At 34.9% G+C, this 22,179-nt stretch overlaps 1 protein-coding gene across 3 annotated transcripts in view; it reads right to left on the bottom strand.

Moving 5' to 3' along the window:
- LOC149542506 (acireductone dioxygenase 3-like) overlaps window positions 1–21,668 on the bottom strand; it is a 199,710-nt gene extending 178,042 nt beyond the window's left edge. For all 3 annotated transcript variants that reach the window (XM_089797441.1, XM_089797440.1, XM_089797442.1), the window contains exon 1: window positions 21,574–21,668. In XM_089797441.1, coding sequence (XP_089653567.1) covers window positions 21,574–21,585 — 12 coding nt within the window. In that variant the 5' untranslated portion in view covers window positions 21,586–21,668. The remainder of the gene's footprint in view (window positions 1–21,573) is intronic.
- Window positions 21,669–22,179: the final 511 nt, after the last annotated feature.

Raw genomic sequence — 22,179 nt, forward strand, 5'->3', positions numbered from 1 at the left:
AGGGACAAGAATATTGTCACGGCTTTATCTCATCATGATAGGATACATGGATTGATTGAGAATCACATTTGGATGATTCAACTGCAGGAGAGAAAGAAAGGAGTCACAACAGGTTCTTCTTGTGACGACTTACAGCAGATCAAGGAAGGCATGGAGGCAATGAAGTTGGCTCTCCAGGATTCTGAGAGACATGTGGACGAGCGTTGTCTTGAGGTGAGTTCAGTTCGGGAGTTAGCGCATATAGCAGGGACTCAGTTTCCTTTTACAGTCAGGTCACATATTGATGATGATATGAGTACGTCTAGCATTCACACTCCGGATTCAGAGACTGTAGACAGGTGCGTGAAGTCAGTTGGTATTGTTCACATTACTCAAGTGAGAAGTTTACTTGAATTGCCAGTTGGTTTCCGTTCATGGATTAGATGTTGGGATCCTTATCTTAGTACTTGGGATCGTTTTGACCGGAGATATTTATCATTCTTTGGTAGTAGTATCTGTTGCACCATCATGGACTTGATTAGTAGCTTGTCAGGTGTAGTTCTCATCCATGCCAGCAGCTTGTTTGATGCTGGAATTAGTTTTTACACACTTTTGTTGGGCATTGTTCATGTATCCAGTCGACTATTCTTGTTGGAATGGGTTGATGATCTCTCAGATATGACAAAGTTTACAGAAGAGTCCCAAGATCTGATTATTACAGATGACACCCAGGGGGATGTTGTGGACAGTTTTGAGGACTTAGTCTCCTCAACAGTTTCCTTTGATAGGGAGATTTATGTTGATGCCTCAGTCACTCCGTTTGATGATATAAGTTCAGCAGTTGGACTGCAAAATTTGGATGGCAGTATTATAGATGATAGCCATTTTGAGGTTACTCCTTTGGATAGTGTACCAGGGGTAGAGTATAGGAGTTTGACCAGTCAGCACAATCATGTGTCTAGTTAGCTGAGAGTTTGTGAGCGAGACATTTCTATCGCTTGCGAGCATTTCGATGTTGCTTGTCAGTTGTTAGCAGTTTATGGATCGGGTTCTCCTACTAGTGATGAGCAGGGAGGCAGTTATCTTTCCTTGACAGAGATCCACTCTTTATGGGAGGCTATCCGAATTCTGAGACAGAATTATATGCAGTTGGTAGCTGATAGAGATTATCGTATGGAGTGGGGCAGTATAGCATATGATGCATTATTGGTCAAGGAAGATGAGGTGAGTAAGCTTACTCAGCAGCTTGAGCTGAATTCTGAGTTTCTTGAGAGTACATAGTTGGCTTTCGAGGAGTCACAGTTTCATTTAGCTAAGGTGACCGTGGAGTTGGAACGACTTCAGTCTTTACCAGATTCTGTACAGTCACTGACCGTGGTGTCTGGTGATCCGAGGATGTCCATGGTCGAGGTTGATAGAGGCAGTGGAGATGAGGATATATCTATCCATGACACTAGTATTGGCATATTTGGTCCATTTCCACTAGAGGCAGGTTCAGCTGAGTTGGGCGCTGCAGCTGAGCATTGTGGTATGTTTGACTTGGAGGGCACAAAGACTAGTGATGTTGTTGTTGATTCTGCATTCTTGGCTATATCATCCTCTGACTTAGTTGATGATCTGTCACAGTTGGTTGTATCACGTCTGCAGGATGAGTCTTTGACTGGGATTGGTTCTTTTTGCCGACATTATACTATAGAATATGTTCATCGGTTTGCTTTTGATCCATGTGTTGAGGAGTTGATGGCAGACAGGTTTGGTATGGGCTCTCGTTTTTGCTATCTAACGTGTAATGACTATTCAACATCAGCAGTGCATGGGTGTTATGGTTATGAGACAGTGGCCGGTGATCTACAGAGTTGTGTTAATTGCAGTAGGTGTATAGTGTGTGGATTCTCTGTATTTGGTGCAATTTCATGCGGGAGTATTCATCGTTGTTGCAAAATTGTATTGTACATTCCACATAGGCTAGTGCGATGTGTTGATGGTATTTACTATGTTGGCAGTTTGGGTTATCTACTCTACTTGGGTTCTGATATTTCGAGAGCTTGTTTCTCATGGGTTCCTGACTTTGGAGTTTGGGTGAGTTGTATTCGCCAATTTGATTATGGATTCCTCTTGGTTAATTTTCAGAGGTTGTTGCAGGAGCCTATGTTGATTGACAGCGGTATAGTTCATGACTATATTTGGGATCCAGGTGGATTGATTGGGTTGTTGTTCGACCATTGCTTGGGGACAAGCAATTTTGGGAAGGGCGGACTGTAATGTCCCCTTTCTAGCATTCATAGCATGATGTTGTCGTTAGCCTATTTCCCCACGGTCCCATAGGCTAACCAGGACATTAAAGGGACTTAGAGGCCATTTGGCCTAGACAGTTTTAGTTGCAGGTCTTTCTAAGGGGTTTTGAGGCAACTTTGGGCATACTTACTATTTATAGTAAGTCATCTTCGATATGGTCAGACATCTAGTGGTAGCGGTATGTCGATGGTAATTGTTTAAAATCGACAAGAAGACTTGTTTATCATTGATAAGATTTGTTATGCATTGATAAAGCTATTTTATAAAGTTAAGTTTAAATATTTAACTTTATTAATGCATAGACTATAGTTTGTGGGAAATATTTAAATTAAAAGAGTCCCCTTTATTTTATAACACATTGGAGAGATAAGTTACATAAAGAGAGTTATGTTATATCCCACATTGAGAAACCGAAGGATTGAGCTCTTATGAGAACACTATAAAAGAAAAGGAAGAGCTTCTTTTTAGTATGCTTGAAAATATCAAAGAAATTGGAAAATTTTCTGGAGATTATGTCTCAATAGTTTGAAGGATGAAATCCCTTCAAGTTGGAAATCTTGACGCCATTGAAAGATATGGTCTCGAGATTCAATAGGGTAGCAGTCTGAAAAAGAAAATATGAAAAAGCAGTCTGAAAAAGCGGAACCGAAAAAGCAGGTCGAAAAAGTAGTTCGAAAAAGCAGGCCGAAAAAGCAGTCCGAAAAAAGCAGTTCTAAAAAGCAAATCGGAAATGCAAAGCAGAAGGGGCAACATTGAAGAAAATTATTACAGCCATCTACAACCAGGTTCCTTTATTAGTATTGTTTTTTAGGGTGTTATAAGCTTTCAGCTGTAAGTGTGCACTATACCAGCACTATCATTTTGTAATCCATGCAAATGCCAAAGTCTTGGCCATATTTCATGAGCATTGTATTTTTTCATTGCAATTAAGAATATAATAGTTGCTGGTGTCATTTAAGCAATTTAATATCATTATTTATCAGTGAGTTAGTTTGCGTACCAACTGTTTGTAAAAATGCCAGTTGGCTGTAGGTGTTCATTTCTCATGCTTAGATCATATATATACACTGAGTATTGTCAAAATTAGTAGCACACTCATGTTAGGTCATTGTGTAGCCCACTGTAGTCTTCTAGCACAAGATTCTCATTGATGCAAATTGAAGAAAAAGTCATTTGAAGCTAGCTGAAATACTATATCAGTCATACGTCCCTTGCATGTGAATTGTTTGATGAAATTCTTTGAGCTTTCATCAGCATTTTTTGAGGGCAGATTTGAGGAGGGTTAGTACAGTGGTATTAGAGCTTGCTTGCAAAGTGTTTGACGAAATGTCAAACAACTGAAGTATAAAGATTTTTGGTGTTTGAAGAAGTTATAACCTATTGGGATTATTACACTCCACCTCCTCATCATGGACATGGACTTCTTGCTACACCTTCTATTTGTCCTATATATGTTGCAATCCCACCTCCAAGATCATACAAGCGCCTAGCATCTGACATCTCTCAAGCTAGCGAGTTTCTTCCATTCCTCCTACAAAAGGAAGAAAACGAGCCTATGTTGATTGATCCCAAACCTTTGCATGTTTCTAGTCAAACCAAGAGAAATTGTGGCGGCCAATGAAAACATCGAGTCAAGGTGTGTTAACTTGTTTCTTGCACTATTTCCTCCCCTAAAACACCAAATGTTGACTTGATCCCTTTTGACCAACCTTTGCCTAGCACAAGGAAGATCATCTTCAAATATTAAAACTATCTACAAAAAATGATTGTTCATTTCATATTAAAGATCCCATTATGATTAATTTGGATGATATGGATGGTAAAACTATTGATGCTAACAAATTTGATGATATGTATGAGGTTATTGAAATCGTGAGCTTTCTTCAAGAAATTTCAAAAGCATTAATCATTGTTCCTAGTGACAAGCAAAGTGACTCATCATTAGAGCACGATCCCTGTCTCGAACTCGCAATAGCTCCATCAAATGTACTTCTGGTTCCTCTTTTTGCATGTCTTATTTGATAACTGAGAGGGGGGAGTGAATCAATTATGTCCAGTTATCCTATAGGCCTTTCAAAGTTCAAACACTAGTACCAATTCAACTTCATGAACATCACTAGCAATAACTTGGTGATCACATTCAACTTCACAATTCAATCTTGTACTCAATTTACTTCAAATTGTTATCTCATTGTTCCTATTATTATCAAGTATCAGAAATATAACTTAGCTTTTACTTAATTATTGCCAAGTAGCAGTATTAAGTTAATACCATGAACTTGCAACATAACAATATTCATACAATTGACACCATGATTTAACATGGAAACCCTATAAAGGGAAAAAACACTTGGGACCAGCAACCCAAATAATTTTCACTCTTCTAAAGTGAGCTCTACTAGGGGCCAACCTTGTTAGAGGTTTACATGCACATTTTTAGTGTAACCTGGTTATAGGGTTTTAACATAAAGATCATCTAGACCTTATCACTCCTTGATCCTGTCTAAAGAGTGGCCTTCTCTAAAGGACTTACAAACATCACTAATCGATGTTACCATATAGGATTTCACAAACTTTTTAGGTCCAATCGGTTAAGAAAATTTTCTACTACAATGGTAAGAAAGTAACAATTAAATGATCTATAAGATTTAGCACTACCTTGCTTGTTCAGATCTTTGTTCTTCTCTGTCTTCTTCTTCTCTGTTCTCTGCTTGATCTCTATTTGGCTGATTCACTTCTTCACACTTTCACTTAGCTCAAACTCTCCTTGATCATCCTTTAGCGCTGCTGAATTCACCTTGCTTCTTTCCTTCTTCTTCGCACCAATCTCCAACTTAACAATATTATCAGCAACAATACAATCAGCAACTCATCAACAACCAAAACTTGTTCCAACTTCCCCTTAAATAGTAAACTCTCTACTTCCAGATTCTTCTAGGTTTTGTCACTTAATTACATCGGTAGATCTCATTTTCATTGTATTTAGTCATTTAGACAATAGAACTTTCATTAAAATTTGTTCTCATCCTTACCTTGTTTCAATCTACATCATTGGATCTTTGTTGTATTTTTCCAGCCGTAGATCTTGTAACAAACTTTGACTTGCGCATTTGAACTTCTTGAACATTCTTTATTTTTATCATAACTCGGCCTCAAATTCCATCTTTTTAGATTGTTCTTCCAGCTCATACTCGGTGAACATTACACTTCACTCGGGTAATACATCACTCAATTAATACATGAATTACTCGGTTAACACTGTAGTAGCTCGAGCAATACTATACTCCTTTTACCTTGTCACTCGGTTTAGCTAGCATAGCTTGGTGATTACATAGACTTCATCATTACATTACAAAATTACATGATTGTAAAACAATCGAACCAATATTACATTATCATTATCCAACTCATTCAAGTGTCCATTGAATACCATACTTATCAACTCTATCATCACCATACATTCTTCAAATCCTCTTCATCAATCAAATGATATGGCACTCTACCAAATTAGCATAATGTTAGCCAGCTAACGCTTTGACATCAATGACAACGTAACAACTGATATAGTTCTTTCACATACATTCATAGCATTCTCATTTACATCATCAGTTGGGGCTAACATGTCTACCATCCTAAGTGAAATTAAGAAATATTGGGAGGCAAATGACCTAGTTAACTAGCTTCACTTGTGTGCTAGACTGTTTTGTGTGTTTGCTTGCATGTAACATGCTTGCCCAATGATGTGTTGCTTGATATTTTTTGTATTATGTCAAGCTCTCTTTGGATGACCCTTTTTGCTTTGTTGTCATGAGGCAATAAAGGGACCGAACCTATCGTAACATTCCTCTATTTGTATCTCAAATCTTGTTATGTCTTATCTATGTTATGTCGTACATGTGCTATTGTTGTAAATGTACTTTTGTGTTGTCTACTTGAGGACAATGCAAAGCTTCAAGATCTCTCTCTTTTTGGTATATACAATGCTGACAGAAAAAGACGCTTGTTTTTCCATCTTATGCACTCTTCTTCCTATGTGCTAGTAATTTCACTACCTTTGGAAGATGAGGTCAATTCATTGCAATTATACTTGATATATATGAGCTATCATATGCACATATTGAACCCAGTTAGTGGCTCCCTTATGTATTCTCTTTATGACTTGTACTCTATTGCTCTTGATTTTGTCCTTGCTTGGGGGCATATAACTATGGCAATGTACGTGTCTTTTGGACGCATATATTCTACCTTATAGGAATTGCTCCATAAAGGCGTACAAAATTGCTTTAATATGGGAGGCATACACTCACCTCTATTACACTTAGTGCACACAGCGCAACCCATTTTTGGCAATCAATTTTTCTCCAAGTTACTTTCTAAACTGTGAATTTTTATTTTTAGTCTTTTTCAATGATTTTTCAATAACTAGCATAACACAACTTTTTGGACCATTTGACCCTCCTAGCATTAGTCTCGACATGATTCAGTATGAATAACCCTACTAGGTCAGCATAGTCATGCTGTCTCTTTTTATTCATGTGTTAATCATTTTGTCTTAATATAAGATTGATAAGATCCTAAGTCCCTTGGGGGCATGGTGTTTCTTGCCTCTTTAATACCTTGATGAAAGTGTTCAAATACTATTTTCTACATTACCAAGTATGAATGTAGGTTCATACTCCCACTAAAGTGGGGGCTGAATGTAGCATCATAAATTGTATCCCTCCCTATACAACTTCATGCTCGCCTAGGCTTCATTTTAGCATTTCATGGCCTTCCATGCCTAATCATGTTTGATTCTCCTTGCACCATCTCAATTGGTAACTCCACCACCTTCTTGGTTGTTGGTCCTTGACACAATCCTAATTGGCTAGTCAAGGATACCTAGGTCACCCCCTATCCCACCAAAAAGGGCCTAGTTTTGGATCCTCCAATGGTCAAATTGCAGGGGTGGGAATCTCTCCTCCATGTCAAACTACTTCAAAAATTCAAATACGTTTCATGAGGAGACGTATAAAAGAAAGCATACCCCCATAGTTTGAGAGATTATCACACACAAATCTCATATCAAAGAATTTAATTACGCACATCCTATGTAATACAAGTGGACAAGTAATCAAGCATCATCAAGGCATTGCAAGAAAGAACTAAATTTCATACCCCAAGCATTTAAGATGGCATCCATGATCATCCTCTACAAGTCAATATCAACCTTTTCATGAAGTCTTCAACACAAATGATACTCATGCAAATATAATAGTTTGTTCAAACATTTCAATTCAGATTTAGCATCTACTATATTACAAAATGCTTTCAATTTACTCATATTTAAATTCAATTTCATGGTTAGTTTTGAAACAAGGATTTGAACTAGGAAAATCCCCCATCAACCCAACATGTTTTTCTTTTTTGTATGTGCAAGTGATAAGACCAGGAGACACAAATTTGGATCAAACTACGCAAACAAAGACCTATAAACTAAGATTTTGTAGATCCAAAAAAGTGGGGTCAAGGGCACTATTGATGTGTCTTTTGTGACACTCACCAACATAGAATAACATACCATGTATTCTATCCTCTCTTGAACAAGTAAATTTCAAATGCTAAACAATGTGAAATTGTGTGATTAAATAAGGCAACCTCAAGGTTTACATTGCCAATATGTGACTTTGTGTTGGATAAAGACTCAATGAAATGATGTGATCTTGCTGGTAATCACAAGGGAACTTGTGTAAATGTTCCTAGACTTTATCAACTCTTTTCAATCAAAGCAATTAGAACTTAGATACTAAACCAATTCAAACTTCAAAAAATAGAGAAAAACAATAAAGGTTTAAAGAAATCTAATCTACTTCTAACATCTAAGGACAATGATAACAATGGATGATGCTTGGATAGACAAATTCATTATGGAACTACTTTCTACTTAACCAGAGATACAATGCCATAGAAAGAGTGCAATCTTCTAAGGTACTGAAAGATATTCCTACTGTAAATAATCCATTCAAATACAAAATATTGGCATAATCCAAATGGACATCCACAATCAAACTATCCCCAAAATAAGGTTCAAACCAACCATACACTTCAATTTGCAATCAACAAACTACAAATGGTATGGACCAAGGAATGCATCATATATCTTTACAATTCTCCATTAAAATCAATGAACTTCAACTAAAACTTAAAAACTAGAAACCGTGCAAAATGTTGAAACACACAAAGATCTAACATATCTCCAATGAAAATTGTATATTGATTTCGACATAGTCTTGGCAACAATCTCTATCTCCTACGACTACTTACTTCTCTCCTATCTACTCTCTAATATTATGAATTTACAAAATAGAATGCCAAGCCTTATATAGACCTTCCAATTACAAATGAAGGGCCCAAATTGATTCTAACTCAACAACTAAGATAATACAGAGGGAACCCTAATTGGGGTGGTTACAAATACTACTTAAATATGTTTAATGTCACCCTATGAGAAAATATAAATCTTGAAGTACATATCCTTTCAAGGATGAACCAGTGAGAAAATTGAATGCAATATTGCATTAAATGCATCCCACATGTCTAGTTGTTGATGCGTCATGTTCTATGAACTTGGACATGTTGGATTGGGATTCTTTAATTGGTTGGAGATAAATGAGCACCACCTCAACTAGTAAGCTTCATCACAAGGAAGAGATATCTCTTGATACTCAACATAATCCTCCTATTTTGATTAACTTTTTTGAAACCATGTAGTTATTTGGAATGTTTGTAATGGTTCATAATCCCGAATTGTTTCATCTTCATAAATGTTCTCCGACCTTTGGAATTCTCATTTTTCCTTGGAATCTTCCTCTTGGATGTCTTGATATCTTGATGTTCTTGTAGTATATGAGTTCTTCATTTCAACCTTGGATTTTGAGGGAAATCCAAGGTCGACATTATATTCTTGTGATATTGCTATTAGGATTTAACTGTGTAGTTTTTGAGTCAAGCTCATTGACCCATATATCATGAGTAGCTTTTGAGTTATTTTCTTCATTAGTAGAGAAATCCACTTCTTTGTACATTTTGATCTCAAAAACCCTCTCCAAGTGTGAATCTTGTGTAGTCAATATGATGAATTCTTGAATTGTAAAGTTCAGGAAATGACTTGGAAAATTCCCTAAAACTAATCTCAAACAACTTCACTTTCAGATTTAGATGATGTTTTATTGCTTTGAAGTCTAGAAATGGTCAACAGAATAAAGGATTTCGCTAAGATCTGAGTATGAATCCCCTCGCCAAGGTAGGTCCTTGACCTGATTTTCTTTGATAAAACTTCCTTCAATTAGCTGGAATTTGATTGGTTCTTATCGAAATTTGCTTGTCTCTGCTATTGAATTGTTGACTCTTTCTTTGAATTGTTTGTAATGATGCAGAAATGACCCCTTTGATATTGCATATGTAGGCGCCTAACATAGCAATTACAATCTCTTGATAAGGGTGACCCTACACTTGTTTTTTCTTATTTTGACTAAAATAAATTCCATCCACCTTGATCAAGCTTTCTTCCTTCCATTTTAAATTTGCATTTTCTTCTAAGAGCGAGATCTCAAATTTTAGCTGGAAATGCCAAGGCAAAGTTGAATTTTAGCTGAATATGTTAACATGGATCGTTTCTGCAAATGTGATTATATTGCCATTGTTATAGATAAGTTCCAAACGCAGATTTGGATCTCACTTAAGTATGAGAGGAGGAGACATGTCTCTACATGTCTCCAAGGTTTAAACATCATTAGTTAGTATAAAACAATATGACTAACCATATGTACAATATATACATTATTACATATAATATAATATAATATATATATATATATGTAATATATATATGTAAAGGAATATTTATATTATCATCAATAATGAAACTCATAATCATATCAATCTGACTGTAAATACAAACTTAACATTCCCTCTTAGTTAGGAAGGATTGATATAGAACATATTATGTTCTTGAGTATATGAAGAGATATCACAGTATGATATTTCCTAGAATGCCATATTAAGGATATCAACATAAATCCATCAACACACATATATTATATATGGAATTGGCTACGATTCATAATAAGATTAAATTTCTCAACAATTTTTCTTTTAGCAAGGAGGGAAATTAAGCAATTACTATAACTTTAATATAAGTTTAAATACCACCTTAAGTGTGGTCTATAATAGATTTAAGTTATGGTGTCCGCCAATATCCGGCCCGAAGAACCATAACAACTATCATGGTGTCCGGCAAAATCCGGCCCAAAGAACCAAGATAACACTTGCTCCAACACATTTTGGTGTTAGGAGATAGGTCTACTATTGATAAGATCGTCACCTTACAATAGTTACCTTTTGTTCGTTATCATAACTTCCAGCACACCAAGACAACAACTTAATGTAGTATGTTATGATAACAGGTCCAGTTATTGATAAGATTGTCACCTTTCAATAACTCCCCTCTAAATATATACATCAATGAAAGATCATCATCTTTCATGACATAATTACAACAAAATCATGTAGTAACTCACATGATATCCACCATGAACCAAGTTAGAGGGTGGACCCACCATAGCTGCTACTAGAGGGTGGAACAAAGGGTTTTCACCTCATACTTCTCTCTCATAGAGAAGAGCGCATTACAAAGAATTTCTCTTAGAACTTTTCCTCATAGAAAAGATATCATCTTTAAAGGATTGCATCTCAAAATTTCTCCCTCTGAACATCAATCTTGGGAAGTCAGGTCCTCTAGTTACTTCCTCAAAAAACTCTCTTCGCCCAATGATGCCTGTCGAACTCACTCTAAATCTGATATCAAATTTCTAATTTTCTGGTGATAGGTCATCACTTCCTCATGATATACATCGGGGTAGGCCCATCAAATTCATGCAGTCACATACATGTATTTTTAGACTCTCTTTGAGTATCAATCTTTAGAAGAAGTGTCATACTCCCTCTTAATGTACAAGAATCTCACAATCTCAATCATCAAAGATGTTTGCTTCAAGAGCCTCTTTTTATCCATCTTGATCATCAGGGTCTTTAGAGCTACTATCATTAGATTGAGTTTGCACAATATTAGGTAGCATATGTAAAGTACCAACCTTCTTTTCCTATAAGAAATCCTCAAACATAAAGGAAAAAATCAAGGCAAATAACCCTTATAGTATGTATAGAATTAAAAATAAGAGAGAGACTATAATGAGTTGACAAATGTAAAAATAAGAAAACTTATCTGCACGAGTGTCCATAGACATTTGAGAATGGAACATCTCCTTTCAAGTGGGAATGAAACATTGGTTATGATTAATCCCCTGATACTGTAAAACTTCCACTCTTATATTTCAATTAAGATCAACTCTAATAAGTCAATCACGCACGAGAGATATCAACCTCTAATAATGTTATCTGAGGAGAACTCACATTGATATCATGTCCACCACCCAACAAGGTTTTACTTTTATACCAATATCATATCTTTGTACCAATTGTATAGATTTTCTCCCCTTGCGAATTCACACAGTTTGATGCCAATATAATCAACCTCCACTTAGACTACTATTGATGCTTTTAGTATTGTCAACTTGGGCTATCTCCTTTCTTTTTCTACTTTCCACTATAGTCGTGCATCATCCCTTTGATTTCATATACCTTTTGAGTCCTTGTTGACTGGTCAAGGGTAAAAAGCTATAGTTGTAGTCCATATTATATATATAATATAATATAATATATATATTACAAGGTTGTTGACTGGTCAAGGATAAAAAGCTATAGTTGTAGTCCATACAAAAAGATGCAACGAAAGAAATGTTTTTTTTTTGTATCCTTTCACATGGCAGAAAACATTCTTCAATTAAGTGTGCTCAAAAATGGCTTCTCTCATGTGATCAAATCATTTTCATTGGATATTCCCCTAATTGTTGCATTGGACAATATATATCTTTATGCTAAGAATCTCAGTCAATATTGAGTATGATTTCGAGTAGTAGGTGAGGCATAATACATTGGGATTTATCTGGTTATCTATGTATGGAAATAGAGTCTTCTATAGTTGCTTCCTCTGATGATCATCACATGATACGGTGATAGTCAGGCTCCCTTTGAATCTCAATCTCCCTCTTCCTACAATAACATTCTTGGAGGCACATTACTCTTATAGAACGTAAAAATGAGAGAATACTATAATACTCAAAGATCCTAATTATAATTAGGAATAACCATATATTAGTAATAATCATAATGGTGTAATATTATTCCTTAAGGGCCTGTTTGGTTGCAAGCATAGGAATGGAGGATAGGAATGCAATATTGGGAATAGGAATGGCTATTCCAATAACAGCTATTTTTTGGAATGGGTATAAGCTCATTCTAGAGGCAAAAAGGGAATATGTATTCCTATTCCCTATTCCAATTGATGAACCAAACAAAAAATAGAAAACGTATTCCAAATTTTCTACTCTTATTCTAGCAACCAAACGGGCCCTAAGAATAATATAATTACTCTATTCAAGATAACATTTTTTCCCAAGTTTATAATAAGACTATTAGAAACTCCAAATAATAATTATTCAACATGTTCATCCTTACTTTTCTTGAAGCTCACCATGCACATAAAAATTATACTAATATCTTTAACATATTAATAAATGAAAACAACTCCAAATAGTGTTTCTCATACCTTATAGGATCGGTAGGTGCTTCTCATACCTTATAGGGTTGGTATGTACTCAATCCCTTTGTTCTTTAAGGCCTTGGCATTTGGTATGTTCTTATTTATTGCATACAATTACTATTGACTGGTTGGCATCTTTCATCAATGTTTATATTACAAGGTTGTTGACTAGTCAAGGCTCATTTCCTTGCCTTATTGGGTACGTGGGGTGACAGTCTAATGTACCTTGTATGACAACAGTCTTCTCCGCAATGTCTTAGATGGTGAACATCCCTTTGTCATTGTGGATCCTCTTCATTAATCACATAGGATGCCAACAAGAAACTTGCACTTGTCAATTTGTACAATCTCTTCACATGGGTGCTCGCCTCGCAAATTCTTGTGTTAACTTTTGCCAAGGTTATATCGCATGCCACAGCCATTCCTACTTGCGCCATCTTCTCCACACAGGTCGTGTCATAAGGTGATATTTTGCATTTTTTCGAGTCTCCTCACTCGACTCCCTTGTGAGGATGAAAAATTTTGCTTCTTCCCATGCCACTCGTAGTGAAATGACATTGCTCGGACTCGATGGCGCATGTAAGCATCAAATAAAATGATAATCATTGACATTATTCAACGGCCCGCTCCTCTCGTCCAAATGTACCGGATGGGACAAACTAGGCTCAATATGATTCAAATGAGCATACCAAATATCAAAGCGTAACTCTAAAACGAGGAGGCAACATGATGGGCATTTACATGACGCATCTATTACAATAAGTCATGAATACAACACAAATGTCAGCCTTTAATGAAATATCTATACTATTATATTTTCCATTTTACCCCAATTGTTTATCAGTGATTTGAATCCTTGATGCTTTGGTGATCATGTTGTGATCATATCTTCAAAGCACGAGCAATTGAGCATCGACTGCATTATGCTACAATACTATTCATTAATTCCATTAATGTGCATGCCAGAAGATTCTTATGATAATTTATTTGCTGCATATCAATGTGAATAATAGAGCCTAATGGAGGTAAAACAACTTTATTTACAATCATGAATATTGTTCTTGTATGTGTGATTTCATCTGGGAGGAGACGACTTCATGTTTGAATCAAAGAACCTTGTGTGCATCGAGCATCTCAAGGACAGAATTAAATCCACGAGTTTTGAAAAATGCTTTCTCAAGATACTCTTGCCAATTTGAGAGCCCAAATGAGTGACATTAGAAGATGGAAATGATCATCGCTATTCCGTTGTCTGCTAAAGATGGCCTCACAATGTAGTGATCTTCCATGGATGATAATGCTTCTATTGAAGCTCTTGATGTAGAATGTTGGCAGGAGTGCATGCATTGTAGTCTTCTCAAGCCACAAACGGTTGTTTGACTGCACCTAAGACTCTTTATGGTTCACCACTATGCATCTGTTTTATCCTTTTAAACTGCTACACTCATATTTGATGTTGTTTGCACAATGTGAGTGACGCTAAGATGTTTAGGGGGCATGCTCATTCGTGTTCCTTCTTGGTTATCAACCAGTCTTCTATGTAGCGTGTCTTGCCCTTTTAATCATTCTAAAGTCCTTATGCTATTCTCCTCCATTTTAATTCAGGTGTTTTGCATCAATTTTGTTTTTCATCCTTTATTCCTTATCTTACATTTGCAACTAGGATCTGATACCATGTTAAGTAGCATGGATCGAATCTGCAAATGTAATTATATTGCCATAGTTATAGATATGTTCCAAATACAGATTTGGATCTCACATAAGTATGAGAGAAGGAGAAGAGACATGTCTCCAAGGTTTAAACATCAATAGTTAGTATAAAATAATATAACTAACCATATGTACAATCTATACATTATTATATATATAATATAATATATATACTATATTATATATGTAATATATATAAAGGAATATTTATATTATCATCAATACTGAAACTCATGATCATATCAAACTGACTGTAACTACAAACTTAATAGAATATGCATTATTTTAGCTGAAAATGTCACAAAGTCATTTTTAGCTGGAAATGTTAGAGCAAGTTTATTTTATTTGCTCGAGATTAAATGAAAACTTGATTTTGAGTTGATTTTGAGCTGATTTTCTAAGGATATTTTCATTTTTACTAGGAATTCTCTTGAATATTTTATTTTTCAACCATAGATTTTTTAGGAAAAACTAACAAGTTTGGAACTTTTTAATATCTCCTCACTTTGCATTTTTTTTCAAATATATTCATTTTCATTTTTCCGCTACACATCCTACAAATTTCACATTTAACACCTTGATTCCTAACCTAGACAACATTTTGGCATCATTTTGCAACTTTGTACTTCTAGTGAAATTTTCATAATTTCGCCCTCAATTCCCAACTTTCGGAATTCATACTTTCACACCGTTTTAACTCCACATTTTTCAAGTAAATTTCATGATCTTACTCCATTTCTCATCCTTAAAGGGTTGTCTCAGATCTTACAATTTGGACAAGAACTTCCACATTCCGATTCTGAATTTCATACTCCAAACAAGGATTTTTGAATAATTGTCATTTCAACTTAAGCAAGGAAATCCTCCTCAAACCCAGATTTTGTCATTAAGTTTCATTCCTTGGAAAATTTCTTCATTCCAAATTTCAACCTAGGACTAACTTGACTCACCCATTTCCTGAGAGCTAGGACACTAAAAACCCAAAAAAATGCCAGCAAAATAATGACAACTAAACTAAACACTTAGCTAGAAAGAAGAAAATAAGAGGGTTCTCTATTTGCAATGAGACGTGTGTATTTACAACACAACAGACGACCCAGGCACAAACTAGCATTTTGATCCCAAAAACACAACTATCATCTAAATCCAGCATTTCTAGGTCAAGGATGCCCCAAGTAGCACTGACCTTCGGATTTCAGGCTAAATTTCAAACACAAATTCCTTTTCTAATGTCCCCAATAAGGACTATGAAGAATAACCATCAATTTACTGAACTCTCATCTGTTGTGATATCTCATTTTCGTTAAGACACCAATTTCCCTACTTTCTTCTTGTCCTTAATTCTGTATAGAGAACTTATCTCGGCTTTCTGAAGGCTTCCACCCATATTCAAGGATTGTGGTTTTGTAATTCACTAAATGGTAAATGGTGGTTTAAATTATATTTCTTTATCCATTATGTTTGATATTGTTGATTTCTGTTGGATATTAGAAGTGACATGTCCCCTTGTTAAGTTGCTTTTGAATATCAGAACAATGTTCTTACAACATCATCTACAGAGACTTATTTTCCTTAAGACCTTTCTCACTATGATAATCTTGATACTATGTACAATTAAACAATCAACTTATAATAATAATGGATAATGCTAAGCAAAAGATCTAAGTGATCTTTGTTACGGATTGATTAATTCTAATGCCCTCTGGAGCGTATATGGTAGAGACTGAAATTTGGAAAACCTTACGGTGGGACTCTAATAGCCACTGGCTAAGTATAATGAATGGATGCTGGCAGATGTTCTAGATATAGCAGTATAGGCACTATTTTACAGTTCCCTGTTACTACTGTAGGCAGCTTATATGGGTTGCTGCTACTCTAACAGTCGACCCTGCCATTGTTTGAGTGCAAGAATAAGTTCTATGATTTAATTCTGCTTGCTGACGACTGGGATGTCGATATTCTCCTTGTTCGTTTGCCACTTGATTGTATTATCAAGCGCTGACTGTGATGCTTTTCCTCATATTTATATTTGCCAAGTCACCTTATTTTTCCTTTGTTCTTCACTCCAATCCATTCCATAGGCTTCGACTTCCAATATTCTTGATTTGTTCCCTATATGATAAATATCTGTGATCTCCTTTCTATATTTGGTTCAGTACTCTTATAATTTCTGAGTGCAATTCATAAATATGTCCTCAAGTAATTACGTGGCTTCTGGTCGGTACTCTTCCCTGTCTCCCCCCTTTTTATGGTGCACGTTGTATATCTTTTTATACCTAATTCTTTAGAGGAAGAGACACATTGGAAAGACTCATCCAATGGCATCGTGTCCCTTTGGAATTTATCTTCTTCATCAGTCTCTTACAACTGTGATTGAGAGATTTGTCCTTTAGACTATCATATGGTCCGCTAAGTTTCTTGTATCTCTTACCAACGCTGATGGCAATTAACAATTGGCTCTAGATCGTACAAAGACGGTTAAGAGATAATCATTTGTATTTGGTTAAACTATTGATAAAGAGGTCACCACCTAAGTTCCCCCTTCTATGCATACAATGATCGCCAACTCTTATTGAATTCTTCTTGCCGGTTATTTATACTCCATTAGATTTGCAATTTTATTCATTATAATTGTCTGAGACTCTTGTAATTATGTAAGTTAGAAGTCTTTGAATAGACCCTCAATTTATGGAAAAGTCCCATCCATTTTTATTGATTAGATCTACTTATTTGATAAGTTGTCAATTTAGTATTTGAATAATCTTTATTATTATTTAAAGGTTTATTTCAAAACATAATATCATAATAATATTTTATCTAACCATAGATTATATGTTGTTATATTATTATATTTATATTTTCTAATTTTATTTTAACCATATTTTTATTAAAATCCATCTTAGAAATGGGGACATTACACCTTTCTATCTTGATGATTGCGGGAGCTATTTGCACTCCTGCAATGATTGCTTTAGCATCTTGATTATTTTCTTATCATGTTGTGTATGATTGTAATTCTTGAAGGCAGACAGTTCTCAACTAAACTATCTTACTGTATTACCAGAATTGATTCTTGTGTATCATTGGTCATTATCAACTCGTGTGTGCATGACTGCTCAATGCTCGTGACTTTAATGTTGAACAATTATATGGGTACAATCAGTTATCAAATGCAACATCACCATTATTGTAAACATAAATGTTTGTGGCTTTGATGCAAAAGTACACATTTCAAACATCTCTTTTGGGATTACTATTCAAGAGGCTTCAACAATGTGTTCTTATACATCAACTAAGAAACTTTTACCAACTTAATCATCTAGGACAGAAATATAAACTCTCCAAAGAACCACTAATAACTTTCACAATTGAAAAGATAATACTAATTCCTTTTATGAGAGAGTATATATATCAGTTAAACACATTTTTCCAAAGTTATAGCTCAAAATGATAACTGGAATAAAAGTAATTACTCTTCTTCCAAAACTGCTTACATAAAAATCAGGTTCAGACCAGTCTGTACTCAAATGCTCATAACTTCTTCAAATCACAATGAAATTCGACGAAACCTAAACCAAAAGAAAGATAACTCAAATACCTTTCTGAAAACTCAAATACCTTTCTGAAAATATAAGTTTCAGATCTTTATCTTTTCATATGTTCTCGTACCAACAAAAACAACAGTCGGATTTCTGAAAAAATAACTCTGAAATTTATCATAAAACTCACAAAAATAAACTTCTATTTATTTCAGCTCTTCTTTCAACTTCTTCAACCATTACCTTCTGAAAATAATGACCAATACATGATATTTAATGTCCTTTCAATTTCTTTAACCTATTTTCTACCTCCTATGACTCTTGACCTTCCTCTTTACTACAACTTTACATATTGTCAACTTTTTATGACAATATTTTATTACATATTTGAAAACTTTTTCATTTTCCCATAAATGACCTTTCAATTTTATAAAACCCCTACTAACATATCAGAATAGACTATATATGACATTTTATGACATTTTACTCTTCCATGAGTTATTTACATAATTTGACCATACTAGACAACTTTGACAATCTATTACAAATGGCTTTATTTAGCCATACATATTGAATCAAATGGATTCAAAATACATTTAAAAGATAAGAGTCTTTCATTCTCATGGATCCTTTTATTTTTTCCTTTTTGATAGATGCTCCTATATTATACTCCCGAGGACCAAAAAAAATCCAAGTCCCTTGGATTGCCCTTCCTCTTTCTTGTCTTCCAATTCTTTGGTATTTGTTGCTTGTACTCTTGCCAAGTATCCATGTCATCAATTTGTGTATCTTCATAAACATGTTCCACATAAGTATCCAAGTAGAACTCTTGCAAACTTGCAATAAATGGATTATAAAAAATAAATAGGACCTAATCATATATCAATTCATCGATTTGGTTCACTATAGGAACCTTTGCATCCTTTTTTTAAATGTTTTTATGCTGCAATATCTCCATGCTTGGAGACAAATTCAATACTACTTGAGCCTTATCTATCCTCTTTGCTCCATCATAAATCTTCTGCCTTGCTGCAACTATTAGCATTTTGATAGACCATACCACTTTCTTAGTTAACTTCAAATGCCATCTCTTGGTTCCACCAAGAACCATCACATCCATCTCTTTTCCATCTTTATGAACCTTTTCATCATAAGGCTTATCAACAACTACCACTTCAATCGCTTTCCTGTCTTCAAGAACCTTTTTGTCATAAGGTTCATCAAAAACTATTTGCTGCAAACTTTTATATCAGCATCAATTTGCTCACTTTGTCCTTCCAATGGACAACTCTTCTCTTTATTGGTAATCAAGTTCTTTATTCCATCTTCACATAATTTTGTATCCTCAATAGATGGCTGCTCCAAATCACTATTTTCCTTGTCCATATTTTTTCTTCAAGTCTTCTTTTAGTCTCTCTAAACTTTCTTCCTCTTTTTTAAGTTCCCTCATTAAGAATCTAATTTTCTCTTCTATCTCTTGTTTCATTCTAGCTTCCTCTTCTCTTTTTTTTTTTTTCTCTTCCTCTCTTTTCTTTGTCTTTTCCTTCTTCTTTTTCTGAACATCCCAATATGAAACCCATGCATCTAATAGTACCCTCTTATCATGAGAAAAATATCCTCTTGTGACCATTTTCTCCTATCTGGGTTTGCTCCACTTAACCAAGTCTTTTGGCCACTCTACATGTTCTCTCTTCAACCTGTCACAGCCCACACAAAATCACAACTCACCTTTTGTTGAGCTCTGATACCAAAAATGATCCAAAGATACACATTTCAAACATCTCTTTTGGGATTACTATTCAAGCGGCTTCAACAATGTGTTCTTATACATCAACTAAGAAAATTTTACCAACTTAATCATCTAGGACAGAAATATAAACTCTCCAAAGAACCATTAATAACTTTCACAAATGAAGAGATAACTAATTTCTTTTATGAGAGAGTATATATATCAGTTAGACATGTTTTTTCCAAAGTTATAGCTCAAAATGATAAATGGAATAAAAGTTATTACTCTTCATAAAAGTTATTACTCGAAGGGGTTATCCAACTGTCATCAATAGCATGGTGGTGACCAATGTCATGTGCTACCCACATTGTAAAGGGATTGGCTGACAATATCACCAAGGCCATCTGATGTTATATGTCTAGTAATAATCATTTCCGGGGTGGGCAAACTACTCGACAGTGACCTAGGGTCACAATCACCAGAATCCACTAACCTGGAAAGATTCATTGCTTGTGGGAATATTACCTTTAACCTACACGACTGTTTTGAGATTGTAGTATGAAATGCACCATAATCCTTCTAGTTGTCCTTTTGCATACATGATCATTGCAGGGTGCAAGTGGACCCCAATATAATATGGGATGCACCATCGTCTTCTTCTCAAACATCTCCTTGAAGTACCCATCATTTACTCCTTTCCCCTTCCTCTTTCTTACCTTGACACCATAGTCTGGATTGTTCTCTGGATAAGATAGCTAATTATTATAAAAAAATAAAAATTAAAGCATCCAATAGAAACTCAAAATAGGAAGAGGTTTCATGCAATTGTTCAGCTTATTTTGTTCACTGATCAAAGTTTTCCGAGGTCTTTTGTAGGGTCTTTTGTAGAATTGGAGGTCGTATGGCTTTTTAGTTTTCCGTTTATTTTAAATAACTATTAAATAAACAGTAGATATGTATATTTATTCGTGTCGATAAGGAAAATTTGAAGGGAAATATAGGAGGGAAAAATGAGTGCATCCATGTAACATTTTTTGTTATATGCATTGGCAGCTTATTTTCAATTCTTATCATAAAGAAGAATTTTGAATTATCTTTATGCTTAATTCAAAATTTACATGAGGCAATCTATATTGATAAACTTTATATAATGCACTTAGATAAACAACTAAATGAAAAGCCCTGCTGAAAAGGTAGCTTCTTCGCAAATTTCACAATACTAAATTCTCCCGCTCTTACGCCCTTTTAATGATAATAATATCTACTAAATTTTTTCTCAATGATGTAATGTGTTTCATATAAAATTTAGAGTGTTCTACGAAGAGAGATTATCTAACAGATACCGTGGATCGTCGATTTCAAATGGGCAGTATTTGTTGAAGAAATATAAGGGAAGAAAAACAATGAGCGAATATGAGCAACTGCACTGTGCCTCCCAGAAACCTTTGGTAAGGAACACAGAGTGCAAGAAGCAAGGCAGAAATTTTTCTTATGTAGTTGAAAGTTGGCATTAGATATACTCCTCCGGCTTAAAACATTCCAAGCTTTGGAAAGCCAAAAAAGAATGAAAGTGCACATATAACTGTAAGTGATTGCAAATTGAGGAAATTGGATTCACTGACCTCCACGCCCATAGTTGAAGAAATTCGCAGGAATCCCGCTTAGTGCCAAAAACCTTGAGAAAAAACTTCGATGCCGAGAATGAAATTGGAACCTTGCGACTCGTGTCAGGTAATTGAAAATATAAAGTCTATCGTAAACGATAAGTGATGATTGGTTGGTATTGATTATATATTTACCCAATCAAAGTAATTGTTTTAATATCTTAAACAACCAAATTAGTTGATACTAATAATATTTGTTTTCTAATATATAAATTTACTGAGTAAATATATTTATCAGATCAAATAAATTAAATTAGTTATATAAAATAATTAAATAAATTTTTACAGTGTGTCCTAAGGGTCCAAGGGGGATTAGTTTGGCCCCACCGGTTCTAAAGTGGATTGTCGTTAGTGGAGACACCCTTTATTAAAAATAATAATAATTAATTAAGGGAGAGGCTTTTTACAATGGCATCATCCATCAATATAAACATTTTGACATTTTGTACAAATTTGACATTCATTTGAATGATTTATGATGAAGTTGAAGAGTCCTTAATCGATAGATTAGAGAATAAGATGAAAACGTGGCCCATGATAACTACAGCGAAAATTAAATTAAAT

This window comes from Cupressus sempervirens, chromosome 8, assembly GCF_028749045.1.
Source record: "Cupressus sempervirens isolate cs-2001-9-10 chromosome 8, ASM2874904v1, whole genome shotgun sequence".
In the NCBI taxonomy this organism is placed as follows: Eukaryota; Viridiplantae; Streptophyta; class Pinopsida; order Cupressales; family Cupressaceae; genus Cupressus; species Cupressus sempervirens.